This window comes from Lepidochelys olivacea (assembly GCF_965140295.1).
Source record: "Lepidochelys olivacea isolate rLepOli2 genome assembly, chromosome: 1".
NCBI lineage: Eukaryota > Metazoa > Chordata > Testudines > Cheloniidae > Lepidochelys > Lepidochelys olivacea.
Window position 1 is genome coordinate 224,940,038 of NC_140411.1, and position 13,047 is coordinate 224,953,084.

At 39.8% G+C, this 13,047-nt stretch overlaps 1 protein-coding gene across 1 annotated transcript in view; it reads left to right on the plus strand.

The window, feature by feature from the left end:
• LOC311514343 (potassium voltage-gated channel subfamily KQT member 1-like) overlaps positions 1-13,047 on the plus strand; it is a gene marked incomplete at its 5' end in the record, with an annotated part of 745,885 nt that overhangs the window by 448,542 nt on the left and 284,296 nt on the right. Inside the window, one exon of the mRNA XM_084616893.1 lies at positions 9,133-9,194. Coding sequence (XP_084473019.1) covers positions 9,133-9,194 — 62 coding nt within the window. The remainder of the gene's footprint in view (positions 1-9,132; positions 9,195-13,047) is intronic.

The window sequence follows — 13,047 nt, forward strand, 5'->3', positions numbered from 1 at the left end:
GCCCAGTACAGCTGCAGAAGGATTGCTACCTGGCATTCATGTAGGGCTGCTGGGATTAAACAGAAATTGAGTACAGCTGTTAAAAATGTGTACCAGGACAAAGAGGCCTGAAAACTTCTCTTACTATAAGATTTGCCATATCAAACTGCTTTCTAAACCATTTTGGCTGGGCTTGGATATATGTCATTTACACTTAAAAAGGTCTCTTCCTTTCTGAAAGATTCTATGGGTTTGGATTTAGGATCAACATTTTCAAAAGCACCTAAGTCCTATTTTTGCAGAGTGACTTTAGGCACTTAGAAGCATCAGTCTCACTGAAAGTCAATGGGATTTAGGATTCTGAATGTCTGAGTTACTATTGAAAATGTAATTTAAGCTCCTAAATCGCATAGGTGTTTTTGAAATTTTTTACCCATATACCCTGTATTAAAATGAAAAATAACACAAGAAACAGTAGTATCTTGCAAAATGGAAGAAACTTTTAAAGGCTGACCACTGCAGGGGACCTGCAGCAAAGTGGAATATATGGTATGCTCTTCTTCCTCATAGCTAAATTGTGGTTTAGCTGTAGGGAAGAAATTGGCTAGCTTGCACACATTTACGTATGTTTGCACCCTGAGTTATTTTTTTTAAAGTGCATTGTGCAAGTGAGTTTTTAAAAATGTTGTGAGACTTCAGGGTTTTGGGGTTGGTTTTTTTTTTGTTTCGTTTTTTTACTTTGGGTTTAATATTACAAATTATAGCTCTAATCTGCTATTACTTGAACATAGCATTGGAGGTGACTGAAATATGTTTTATGAGACAGGTTTTTGTATCTAAGGCAGAGAGCAAGAGAGAGATTTGAATGTAAAGAGCATAACTGTGGGGTAACATTCCAAAGAATTTGTGAAGCTGGGTACTCTCCATCCATGCTTCATTAAGCATCAGATCACACAGACAAGGCTACTAAAGTTTAGTCCATAAATCCTAGCTCCTTCAACCTATTTTGCCTATTTGGATGATCTCAAATAGCTTTAGCGATTTAAACAAGTGTTGAAATAAAGCCGTTTGGGGCCAAACCTGCCTCAGTGGCTGTCTGGGAGCTGTAATCAGCTCCATTCAAGGCAGCTCACATGCGGATACTACATTAGAAGCAAAGATTTTTCAGGGGAAGAGTGGGGTCTATAAGGTATCACTGGACTACCAGGAGCCCTCAGGTTTGGCAGTGAGTCCCTACACTAGTGATATGGTCTGAAAACCCCATCCTGGAGGGTGAGGAGCGGTGAGGGAATTCCAGTTCAAACTAGGGTCTGCTACAATTTTTTGTCATGAAAAATCTTGCCCTTCATTTTGCATTCATATTGTATTTGTCTTTGGAGAACTTCTTAGTTTACACAAATATTCAGTAATAGAAAGAAAAAAATTCTTGTTAGTCCATCTTCAGACCTGATTATGATGCACAGCTTTATTTGAGAGCGGACTTAGGATCACCAGGGCTCCTGGCGACATTTTATGGAAGTGATGCTTGCTGTTCCAGACAAGAACATTGCAGACCCATCACTTAAACAACTTCCTCTGCTAATCGGTTCTTGGAACAGCCTTAGTGCTGAACAGCTGCTCTGAGACAACTTTTCCAGAAGTAACCATCTTTCAAAGGTGATGCTGCCAAGAATGATGCCACTCGCCATAGCCTGCCAGCTCTACAAAGTTATGCCACTTGCAGGCAGATATGGCAGCACCCACAGGGGAACTGACAGCATCATAAATATTGACTGGAGAGGAGGGAAACTGGAGATGGTTCTTAAGGTTGCAAAACCTAAGTGTCTCAGTTATGGGTTTGCAAGACAAAGAGCAGAAATTACCTGATCTATATCTTCTTTTATCTGACCCCCTCCCTAAGTTCAAGAATGATGGGTAGGTCCAGATAAATAGTTCCAGATTTCACCCACCTCATTTTGGGTGCTGTTTTAGTTTGCAAAACTAAAACCAGGAGTGGTTTTGATTTCAACCCTATTTTATTCAACAACGTTCAGGTGAATTCAGCTAAATGGTTGTAGCTTCGCCCCTTTCTGACAGTGACAGACACTCGCACTTTCCCATCCCCTCTGGATACCTGAGATCCCTGAATTTTCGTAGGCATGGCTGGCCAGTCTTGCATTAAAAAGGAATTTTTAAACAGTGCATTCTTCTCAAGCAAAGACATTACTGAGAATCTCCCTCGTCAGCAATATGGAGTCTGTCGGATTTTTGCATTCATAGCTGGCAAAGAAAAGAGAAATAAAAATGCAGGGAAAATCAAAGTATTGAAAAGAAAAATACAAAAAGAATGTTGCCTTCCCAATGACTTCTTTGTGGTTTATTACCAGCTTTATTCAAAGAATCTTAAGGTCTGATCTAAAGCCCATTGAAGTCAATGGAAATGTTTCGACTGACCTCAGTGAGCTTCAGATCAGACATCTTTTGAATCTCTGTTGTCAATACTGACAACACTACACATAGTGTGATACATACTATAGATTTAGTTTTAGATCAGCTTTCACAAGTGAATGACATAAACATGGACAAGATATTACAGATACATAATAGCAATACTTTGTGTTAATTAGAAGTAATTATTGGCCGTTTTCACTCAAAATTCCTTAAAGACTGGAAATTTTAAAAAGCCAAAAAATATACTTTGTCAAAGATAATGCTTAGTCACCTGGATAATTAATGGTCAAATTTTGAAAAGTGCCTAAGTCCCATTTTCAAAGTGAAATTGGAGATTCAATAATATTTACTAAACAAAACAAACACCTATGAGATAGTACAAATAGTAAAATGTAAAATAGTAACAAGCCACCTTCTGCACCTAATGAAGTTCAGTGGTTTTGCATGCAACTTCAGAGAATCCCCATGGCCATTCAGGAGCACAGGGGAAGAATAATGCCACAAAAGATTCAGTGTTCAGATTCAAATAAATATCCAAAGGTTGGTGCCTTATCAGAACCGCTTATGTGTGTGCAACACGACTGGAAATCTCACCAGAAACAGGCTTTCTTGTGGGATTTTTAGCACTTCTTCCTGCTTTTGGGTTGACTTAGCAGGAGTTTCTTATTCTGTGTCATTCTGTTTCCAGCCAGTAACTGGAAGTGGAGAAGAAGAATCTTTCAGAAGCTTAATAAATGTGTTCAGATCAATTTGGCTTTTAAAATGGGTGAATATGTGGGATATGGGAGTCAGTATTTCTTAAGTACTGTTTTACCCCATCCCGGATAAAGATGAGGAAGGTGGGATCAAAAAGAAATCTGCCAGCAGAGAAAAAATGCCCTCTAAGCAGACATCATTTTATATAGATGCAGGCTGTTCTCCTTCTTGCCTCTGAATCTGTTTTTCACTTCTGGGTGAAATTAGTTCCCTTGCACCACGTAAGTCCCATTTTCAAAGCTAGATGGGAGCCTATTCACCACTTAGCTTGGCCCTCCACACACGGTCAAATTTCACCACCTTTAAATAATTACTAAGGATACTTACAGTATTTCATATTAAATTACTCCCATAGTTATTTTATAAACATTGTTATGACTTCGTGGCCAAATACTGGCATCCGCACATTCTGGAGAAGGTGCAGAAATACAACGTAGCTATGTAACAAAATCCAGTGTACTTCTGTTCTGCATCTCAGTTGAAGAAGGGGTCAAGATTATTTAAATTATGACCAAAATGATCTAATCACTGAGCCCTAGATAATTTTCTTATCTATTATTTTAGAGATCCCAGATGTAAAAGAATAATTTTTTACGGGTACAGCAGTCTACCTGCATGGACTTTTAATTGCTTTAAAGAAGACAGAACAGTGTGGTGTCTTCTATTAGTCCATTTCGCTCCTAGTGACCCACAGTAGTGTGCTGGGCTTGATATATTTTCCCGAGATTTTGAGGTACCTTTTGCAGTCTGGGCTACTCCACAGGTCACACAGCTCAAATTCTCCCTTTTCTACCTTTAGAAAAATACTTCAAAATAGATTTGAAAAAAATCTCTAACAACTTCATAATTTATAAAGCAATAGTTTGTGGGGTTAAAAATTGAGGCCAATTGCTTATCCTGTGAAAATGTAGCAGATCACTTCCAGCTCAAATCGTTTTCAGGTAGTTTGGAGGAGCTCACGTACTGAGTTACTACCCATAAGTATTTTTTCTCACTAATAAAAGAAACATATTTTAACGTTCTTGTACATTATGTTCTGATGTGATATGGCATAGTACTTTAGTAAATAGTAAACTAAAAAAAGTAATCTTCTCCCATTTCACTTGTTCTTTTTCTCTTCCTCATTTTAGATGTGACATTCACTATTCCCTTGCAGAAAATGTTCCATAAGTGTTTCAATGATTTTATCTGTTCCATTTTTGGATGACCAACTTGAGATTTCTTGTTCCTGGTTTTCATCAGTAGGAGTTGTGACTGGTCTGCACCTCTGAAAATAAAGAACAAGGTGTCTCAAATTGTGCACGAAAAACAGGTGATACCCCAAGTTAGCGAACACTTCTGGAAATGTTAGCTTACATTGTTTTTTAAACAAGTATTGTATGTGTGTGGGGGGATGAATTTAGGGTTGCCAACTTTCTAATCGCACAAAACCGAACACCCTTGCCCTGCCCTGCCCTCTTCCCAGGTCCTACTCCTGCCCTGCCCCTTCTCTGAGGCCCCGTCCCCCGCTCACTCCATCCCCCCTTCCTCCGTCACTCACTTTCACTGGGCTAGGGCAGGGGGTTGGGGTGCGGGAGGGGGGTGAGGGCTCTGGCTGGGGGTACAGGCTCTGTGGTGGGGCCAGAAATGAGGGGTTTAGGGTGCAGGAGTGGGCTTTGGACTGGGGTAGGGAGTATAGGGGGCTGGGGTGTGAGAGGGTTTGGGGTGCAGGAGGGGGTGCTTTGGCTGGAGGTGCGGGCTCTGGGGTGGGGCTGGAGATGAGGGGTTTGGGGTGCAGAAGCGGGCTCCAGACTGGGGCTGAAGGGTTCAGAGTGTGGGAGGGAGCTTAGAGCTTGGGTAGGGGGTGAAGGCTCTGGCTGGGGTGTAGGCTCTGGGATGGGGATGGGGGGAGGTGTTTGGGGTGCAGGAGGGGGCTCTGGGCTTGGACAGAGGGTTGGGGTGTGGGCTCTGGGAGGGATTTAGGAGTGTGGGAGGGGGTTCTCATCTGGGGCAGGAGGCTAGGTTGTGGGAGGAGGTTCGGGATGCAGGCTCCGGCCAGGCGGCACTTACCTCAGATGGCTCCCAGTCAGCAGTGTAGCATGGCTAAGGCAGGCTCCCTGCCTACCCTGGTTCCAAGTGGCTCCTGGAAGTGGTCAGTATGTCTGGATCCTAGGCTTAGGGGCGGGCAGCCAAGGGTCTCTGCACGCTGCCTGCAGGTGCTGCCCTTGCAGCTCCCATTGGCCATGGTTCCTTGCCAATGGGAGCTGTGGAGCCAGCATTTGGGGCACGCCCCTGCACCTAGGAGCCAGTCATGCTGCCGCTTCCAGGAGCCACACGGAGCCAGGGCAGGCAGGGAGCCTTAGCCCTGCTGTGCCACCAACCAGACTTTTAATGGCCCAGTCAGCAGTGCTGACTGGAGTCGCCAGGGTCCCTTTTTGACTGGGCATTCCAGTCAAAAACCAGATGCCTGGCAACTCTCGAGGAAGAACACATCAAGGAGCAGCATGTTATATAATAATGATAAAGTCTAGAGCTGAACTGGATGACTCAAAAGATATTCTCTATCAATCTGATAGTAAAGGTGCTTCCTATTTTACATCTACAATTATTTTACCTAGTCTAAATTTAAATAGAATAAGTGATAGGCATCTGTCACGTTCTTAGGAAGATTACTCCACTGTCTGATATTGACTAGCGTCAGGAAGTCTTTCCTGATATTTAGCTTAAATTTTCCTTATGTAATTTCATCCCATTATATTTAATTATACTCCCTTCTTCATAATGATCTCAACTTTTTTGTGTGTTTGTAAAGTGTTAATATCTGGGTTAGCCAATATATTACCAAAAAAAAAACAAACAAAAAAACCCACACACACGCACACCCAGCAACCAACCCTACATTAAAAGAATGTTACTTAAGTTACAAAGTAAAAAACACAAAAGTTAGGAAGTTTCCGATTTACAGTTGTCTGTCCAACCTTTTCCTACTCTTTACAAAGGCAAATAATCTAGTATGCAGAAGAAGAAATGGGGGGATGAAATACTATATTTTGAAAAGACTGTAGAGGAATACTATAAAAACAAGATAGAAATTAAATACATTAGAACAGTGTTATTCGAGCTAGTGCCCATCCTTCTGCGACAAGGCTTCCCAGATTGACTACACACCCAGTTTACTTTTATGAAAAGACTGCAGCGTTTATTAGAGGGCAATACTTATAAATTACAGCTGAAATACCTAACTAAATGGAGGCTAACCAGAAGGAGGAAAGATTACAGCCTTCTGTGAGATACAGAGCATGCATGTCAGAAAAGTGAAAGCCATGCCACAGCTGACTGAGCATTGCATGACATGTCTTTCACTTCACTTGAGAGGAATGCCACAAAATAGCTGCACTCCTTTCCAACCGTTTGTCTAAACAATTCCTGTTTTCTTGTTTTCTCTCCTATATAGTGACTGGAGTAGTTAAAATGAGAAATATTATTAAGTTGTTTAGTTTTTGTTTAGATAGCTTGTACATATATGAATTGTATAATTAGAGCTGGTTAGGAAATTATTTTTCCCAGGAAAATTTTCAACAATTTTTTTAATTAATTTTGATCAAACGTTTTCTTCAGATTTTGGGGAGTTTTGCAGAAACCCCCAAAAATGATTGTTGTGGGGGGTTCAGCAAGTGAAAACTGAGAAATATGGGCTCAAAACCCACAAAAATGTCAGTATTTTGTCTGCCAAAAATTGCACTTTTTCAATTAAAAACCAAAATATGGTGTTGACATAAACTTTCTGTTTCAGCAAAAGACTCTTCCATACAAAAACAGGTTTTGAGGGAAAACATTTTACCGGTCCTACGTATAACTTATTGATTAAGTTGTGAATCTAGAGTTCCCTACTGAATGTTAGAAATGCACATAGCATCTCTGCCTCTGGATTTCATTTCATCTGAAAGCTGTGTAAAGTTTCCTATAGTCTGTTGACTTGTGCCTTTGAGGATGGTCATGTGCAGTTCTACCAAAAAGTGTTTACTATGTAAAGATGTTTAAAATGTAAATAGGGTCTTGCCTACTTGAGATGGGTAGGAAGTTAAGATTTGGGATAGAGAGCTCTGATCTCCCCACTTCTATTCAACCACACCCCAATGGTCTGTGAAGCACAGATTTAGAAAACATGCGTATTTGTCCTAATACACATGTTAGGGGATGTTAGGATTCTACATACTTGCAATTAAATGTATATGCTCCTGTGTATCTAACAAATCCGCAAATTATTTCACTTTTGGTGGAGATGAGCCAAACCAGGAACCTTGAATTCAAGTTTCAGAGGTTTATGAGTTCTTTAATTAATTAATTGTCCAAATAGCACACATCTCTGGATCCAGCCAGGCCACTCTGCCCACAAAATGCCTCCAACCGTATTTGTGTTGTCTACTTGTGTGGAAAGATTGGTGACCTACTAGCTGCCTCCCCAGTTTCTTTGATAAAACTTCTCTCCTATCCAATATCTCGAGAAGGCTGCCAGACAGGGCCACTGCCCTCCTAAAATCTCAGCGTGTTTTTGTGGGAGAGGGGTGGCCAATAAGTATCCCTCCTCCCAAACACACAATAGTAGAACAATGCACAAGAGCTGCTCCCTGCTGTGGCCACCCACACTAAGAAAAAAGGGGCTACATAGCTTCTGGTTAACCGTTTGGCGCAGCCAGTCAGGCAATTACAACCAAATAGATTGTGGCTCCTGGGCCAAACCTCAAGCAACCAATCCAGCTCAACGTGTGAAAAGGGAATGTAAACATGAGTGTGCAAAGGTCACATTTCTAATAGCAAACTGTTTGTGTGCATGTTTTCCATCAGAAATTTGCAAAATTTTGCTTTTGTTTTGTGAAAAAAAAATCATAAATTTGAAAGCAAGCATTTTAGTTCATTGGGTGAAAATGGCAGACTTAAGGTCCTAAGTCACCTCATTGAAGTATGGAAATTTAGGGCTGGAAAGGACCACAAGAGACCATCTAGTCCAGCTCACTGAGCTGAAGTAAAACTAAGTATACCTAGCTGGGGAAGACATTTGTCTGGTTTTAAGCCAGACAGTCCTAGTTCATGGAGTACTGTCCCTGTCCAGTATCGATTTAGCACTGACATGCCTTTGGCCGCTGAAAAGGAGAGGGAAGAGGAATCGACTGGATGCAGGAGGGCAGGGGCAGTGGTGGGGGTGTGGATGGGAATAGAAACAGGGGAGACGCCTTCATGTGAAGTGAAGCGGGTGGAGACGAGCTCACACAGGCAGGGGCATGGATGTCTTGTATTCTGGGGATGCGCCAGTGGCTACTGTATACCTAGCCGATCCATGTTAGGTGCTATTGAAATTTTTACCCATTATGAATATTTTTTGCAGCTCATAATACAATTATTATTTCTGATTTGTTACTGTAGTGCTTAGAGGTCCCAAACAAGAATGGTGGCCCCACTGTGTTAGACACTATACAAACATAAGAGAAAGGCCCTGCTTTGAACAGTTTCCACTTTTAGGTACCAATCCTTCAGTTCAAGATCAGGGCCTACACAGGCCAGACGGAGAAAGGGTAGGAAGAGAAATGGGGACAAAGAGAGATATAATGACTTGCCCAGTGTCATACAAGTGGGTCAGCTGGGAATAGAGCCCAGGTGAGTGTCTTGTCCAGTAGACAATACTGCCTGTCACATTTATAAATGTGAAAACATAATATGTGTTCTTATATAAAAGTATGCATGACTATACAGTTAATATACACACATTGTGTAAGTGGTACATATAGATATATGTACACACACATTTTACATGTGTACCCAATCCCTCTTTCACTCATACAGTCTATGAAATAAAAATTACTTATTGCACTCATGTCATCAATATCACCCTAACTTTTTACTAGCTTCTATTTTGCTTTAAATCCAATTAAATATACTTCTTAGTTTCAGCTTATTCTTTGTCTGAAGACTGTCACAATTTTTTTCTTTTAGAAAAAGGGGTAGACAAAGGATACTATACTGTAGGAGCCAGACTGATCCGGTTAGAGGATAAGGTAAGTGTATGAAAGCTTTTTTTTTTTTCCCCTGGCTAATGATATCTGATCTACAGGACTGCAAGATAATATCTTTGCATGATTTACTTTAGAACTATGGGGCACCATAATCAAGAAAAATATCCTAATTTTTGTAAGGGATTTGATGAAGTTACATGCTTATGTTGTTAGCACTTTTAACCATTTAACTGCCGGGAAAACTTGATTCTCGATTTCAAGTAGTAATACTTCCATGTTAAAGGTAGGTTGCATAAGTCTGGTAGACAAATACTGCATAGTGACAAGGTGTCTGTCATACCAGAATTAGTATATTAAAGATACTAGAGAGGCCATTATCAGCACTATTTGTAAATAGCAACAGTTGATATCTCAGTTTTATCATAGCAGACATTCTCCACTACAGCTTGTTTTAGCATTTGAGACAAAGCCTGTCTGTGATCAAGGATATCTCCATCAAGTTGTTCATTTAGTTGTTTCTTTTTTTAATTATGTGAAGGGGGGGAAGCTTTGGCTCTTCTTAAGAAACCACAGTGCACCTTACAAAAATTATGTCGAAATGATACAAAGGTGAAATTCCACCAGCCACCTAATGTTGAAGGAACTTTATCATAACATGAAAATATGCAATGCTGTGATCTTGGATAACTGATTTACCTAGAATTTTAGTTTCTTGGACCTGAATGGGTTGTGTCCCAATGATAGTCTACTTCAGGGTCAAAAGAAACAATATATAGTAGGTCTGGAAATATCGTATATGAAGGATATCTGTGACAATGCTTCCATCAATTTGTGTGAGAAATAATTCCAAAAATTCAAAGAGCTATTGTTTTACTAAATTAGTAGTATGTATGCTTCAGACTCCTCCATGTTATGAAGGAGAGAAATCAGTGTGTCATTACTGCTTCTGCCGCTAGTCCAGCCTCAAGGCTTTATTGGCAATGGCTTCAGAAATTTTAATTTGAGATTCTCAGTGGTAGCTGGCTGGAAGAGGTAGAATGGTGTAACAGATGGAATATCATGGGAAGTTCTCCCAGTCAATAACTTGCTATATTGAATAATCAGCTTTACAGATCTTGTTCTTGTAGCTTAAACATATGCAAGCAAATTCTAGCAGTTTCCCAAAGGCTTTTATTTTCATCCACTTTGCATCAACATAAAAGTTTCAAGGCGGTAAAATAATGAGGGATTTACATTATCATTTTAAATGCCCACTATGAGCATGTATTGCCCATCTATTGCATGGGTTTATTTTGGAACCTATTTTGCAGAGTTCTTGGAACAGCATCTAAACTAGCTCAAAAATCCATGATAAAGCCATATTAACATTGATCATATATAAATAAGATTTAAATATTGTTGTTGCGAGCTCAGTTTCAACTGGGGTTTGGGCAAGGCCTAACTGCTTTTCTGATTGATTGATTGATTGATTGATTCTAGCATAGCATTTTAACTTTCCACATGTTGTACTGGAACTGCTGATTTCTATCTCTATATTTATTTTCTTCAGAACAATGAAGGGAATAAAAACGTATGAAGATAATTTATTAGGTGAACCTGCAAAATGTATGCAGTGTTTCCAGCTTCCTTTATGTGGTCAGAACAAACTACAAATACAAAATAAAGGCAAGCAGTGAGGTCTGCCCCACAATGAAAGCTAAATTGTTTGCTTTTTTCGGTACAACTTAACTTTCATTCGTTGTTCATGACATCCGTCGTATATCAAGAAGGTAACTATGGTATGCAAAAAAAGACAAACCTTTCTTGTTTGCTTTTTTTTTAAATGAGTGAGTATGTTTGCATCTTTTTTGCACACAAGGCTAAAATATGTATGTTTACATAGTAGGAACAAAGTTAGGCTTCCCAGATATCCCTGTTTTCATGGGACAATAGAAACTACCACATCCTGCTGTCAAACTACTTCCCCTCAACCATTTTCCCATATCACACCAATTCTTGTTTTAAATGGTTTTCCCTATGGTAAGTACTGTGTACCCACATTTGAAACAATTGGGAGTCAGGAAGGGCAAAGCAGTCTTCAGTCTCTCAGCAGAATAAACGGAGTGGGGGCATGTCTTACGTGAGGCTCCAGCTGGTCATGAAAAATGACCTGCCCCTTGGAACTTGGAAACCTTTGGGATAAACCCCATCCCCCTAGAGAAATTGTTTTAACATGCACTCACCCGTGGCAGACATGGCAGCCTCCCAATCAAGTGACACATCTGATAAAACGGCACACTTTTGGACAAAGGCTAATTGGTTTAGACTGATAAAAATGCAGCTATGGATTTTTATTTTTTATCCAATTAAAATTTTGTCTCAGTGAGCAGTTAACGTGTTTCTGCTCCAGACTGGTCTTTCCCACCAGCATTTTCTAGTAGATTGCTTTTACCTTTATGTGCAAAAGAGAATTACACATAATTCATCCATACAGAGGGTTGTGCGTTGTTCTACATAGAGCTGTAGTAATTGTCTGTTTCCAATGTTTCAGAGAGAAACGAGGTATTTTTTGATGCTGAGGATGGACTTTAGTCTCTTTAGTTTAAAGGTTTCTTACTGTTTTGGTTTAAGCTTCTCAACCTGCCAAGTACAGGACATAATTTAGGACAAAGACCCCCCCCTCCCCAAAAAGGTGAATAAGTAACAGCAGTGCAAGAAGCTTCCAAAGAGCCAAAAAAATGGGTTCTTTTTCTTTAACATGAACAACATTGTCTGTAACCTCAGGTTTAATCACTGTCAGTGCTTCTGAAGTAATCTTACAGTAATAGAAGTGTGATAAGAACAGGTTTGTGCAGGATGGAATAGTGAGTTTACATGAAGGAGAGTTAACGTATACTTGCATAACTTAGTTTTAAACACTCAAAGCCTGGTGGGAGAGGGATAAAACACATGGTGGCTGTTTCCAGCCAATATGTAAAAACCCTTCTGGCAACATTAGTGCTATGTAAGGCTTTACTCCTTCATTAACATGGCATATTGTGTAGTATAAGTTTACCCAGAACACTTTTCAACCTGCTCTTCTCAGAGTAGGTTATAAAAGGTTTATTTTGTTGTGGTCAGCATAATAACCTATTGTGGTGCTTTTTCATAACACAGAGATGTGAACAAGAACAAGAATGGGGCTGCTTTCCCAATGATATGTGCCATTTGGCCGACCCTTCCTTTAGTTCAATGGCAGGGTTTAATTTTAAATTGCAGCATGTAACCATTGACAGATTCTTTTGAAATGCATTAGAAGGGAGATCATTTCCAAACTGATGTTCTAGAGTTGGCATTAGATTCTCTTTAAAATTGTAAACTAATGCCTCTTTATGATGAAATGAGTACTATATCTTTTTCTCCAAAAAAATTAGAAGCAAAAATCTTGATATACTGTGTCAAACTGCCCAGCAACCTATAAATAAAAACAGGAGAGAAAAGAATCTGCAAATGGAAGGTTAAAAGGGACAGCTGTGTTGTCTTTGAAAAAGAAATCGATTAGGTATTTTTATAATTATATGGCAGTCTTCTTTATGTGGTATTTACAGTTGTGATTTACATCCATATTACCATAACTATTTCCATGCTTACAGACAACATGTGACAATGGTAGGAGCCAAAAACAACCATTTGGTAGCATTTAAAAAATGCAGAAATGCTCCGAGAAAGCAGGGCAGTAAAGCTGAACCCATCTAAGCTTTATTCATCTGAGTAATGTGAGCCAGAACAAAAGCATGGTCCAAAAGAAATAAATGAGGGGGTTGGATTGTGATGGTAAACTCTCTCTTTACCAATTTAAACAATAATTCTAAACTTGGGAGTAAAACGATGGGCTCTGAGAAGAGTGGTTTCTGGGCATCCTTCTTTTGGATAACAA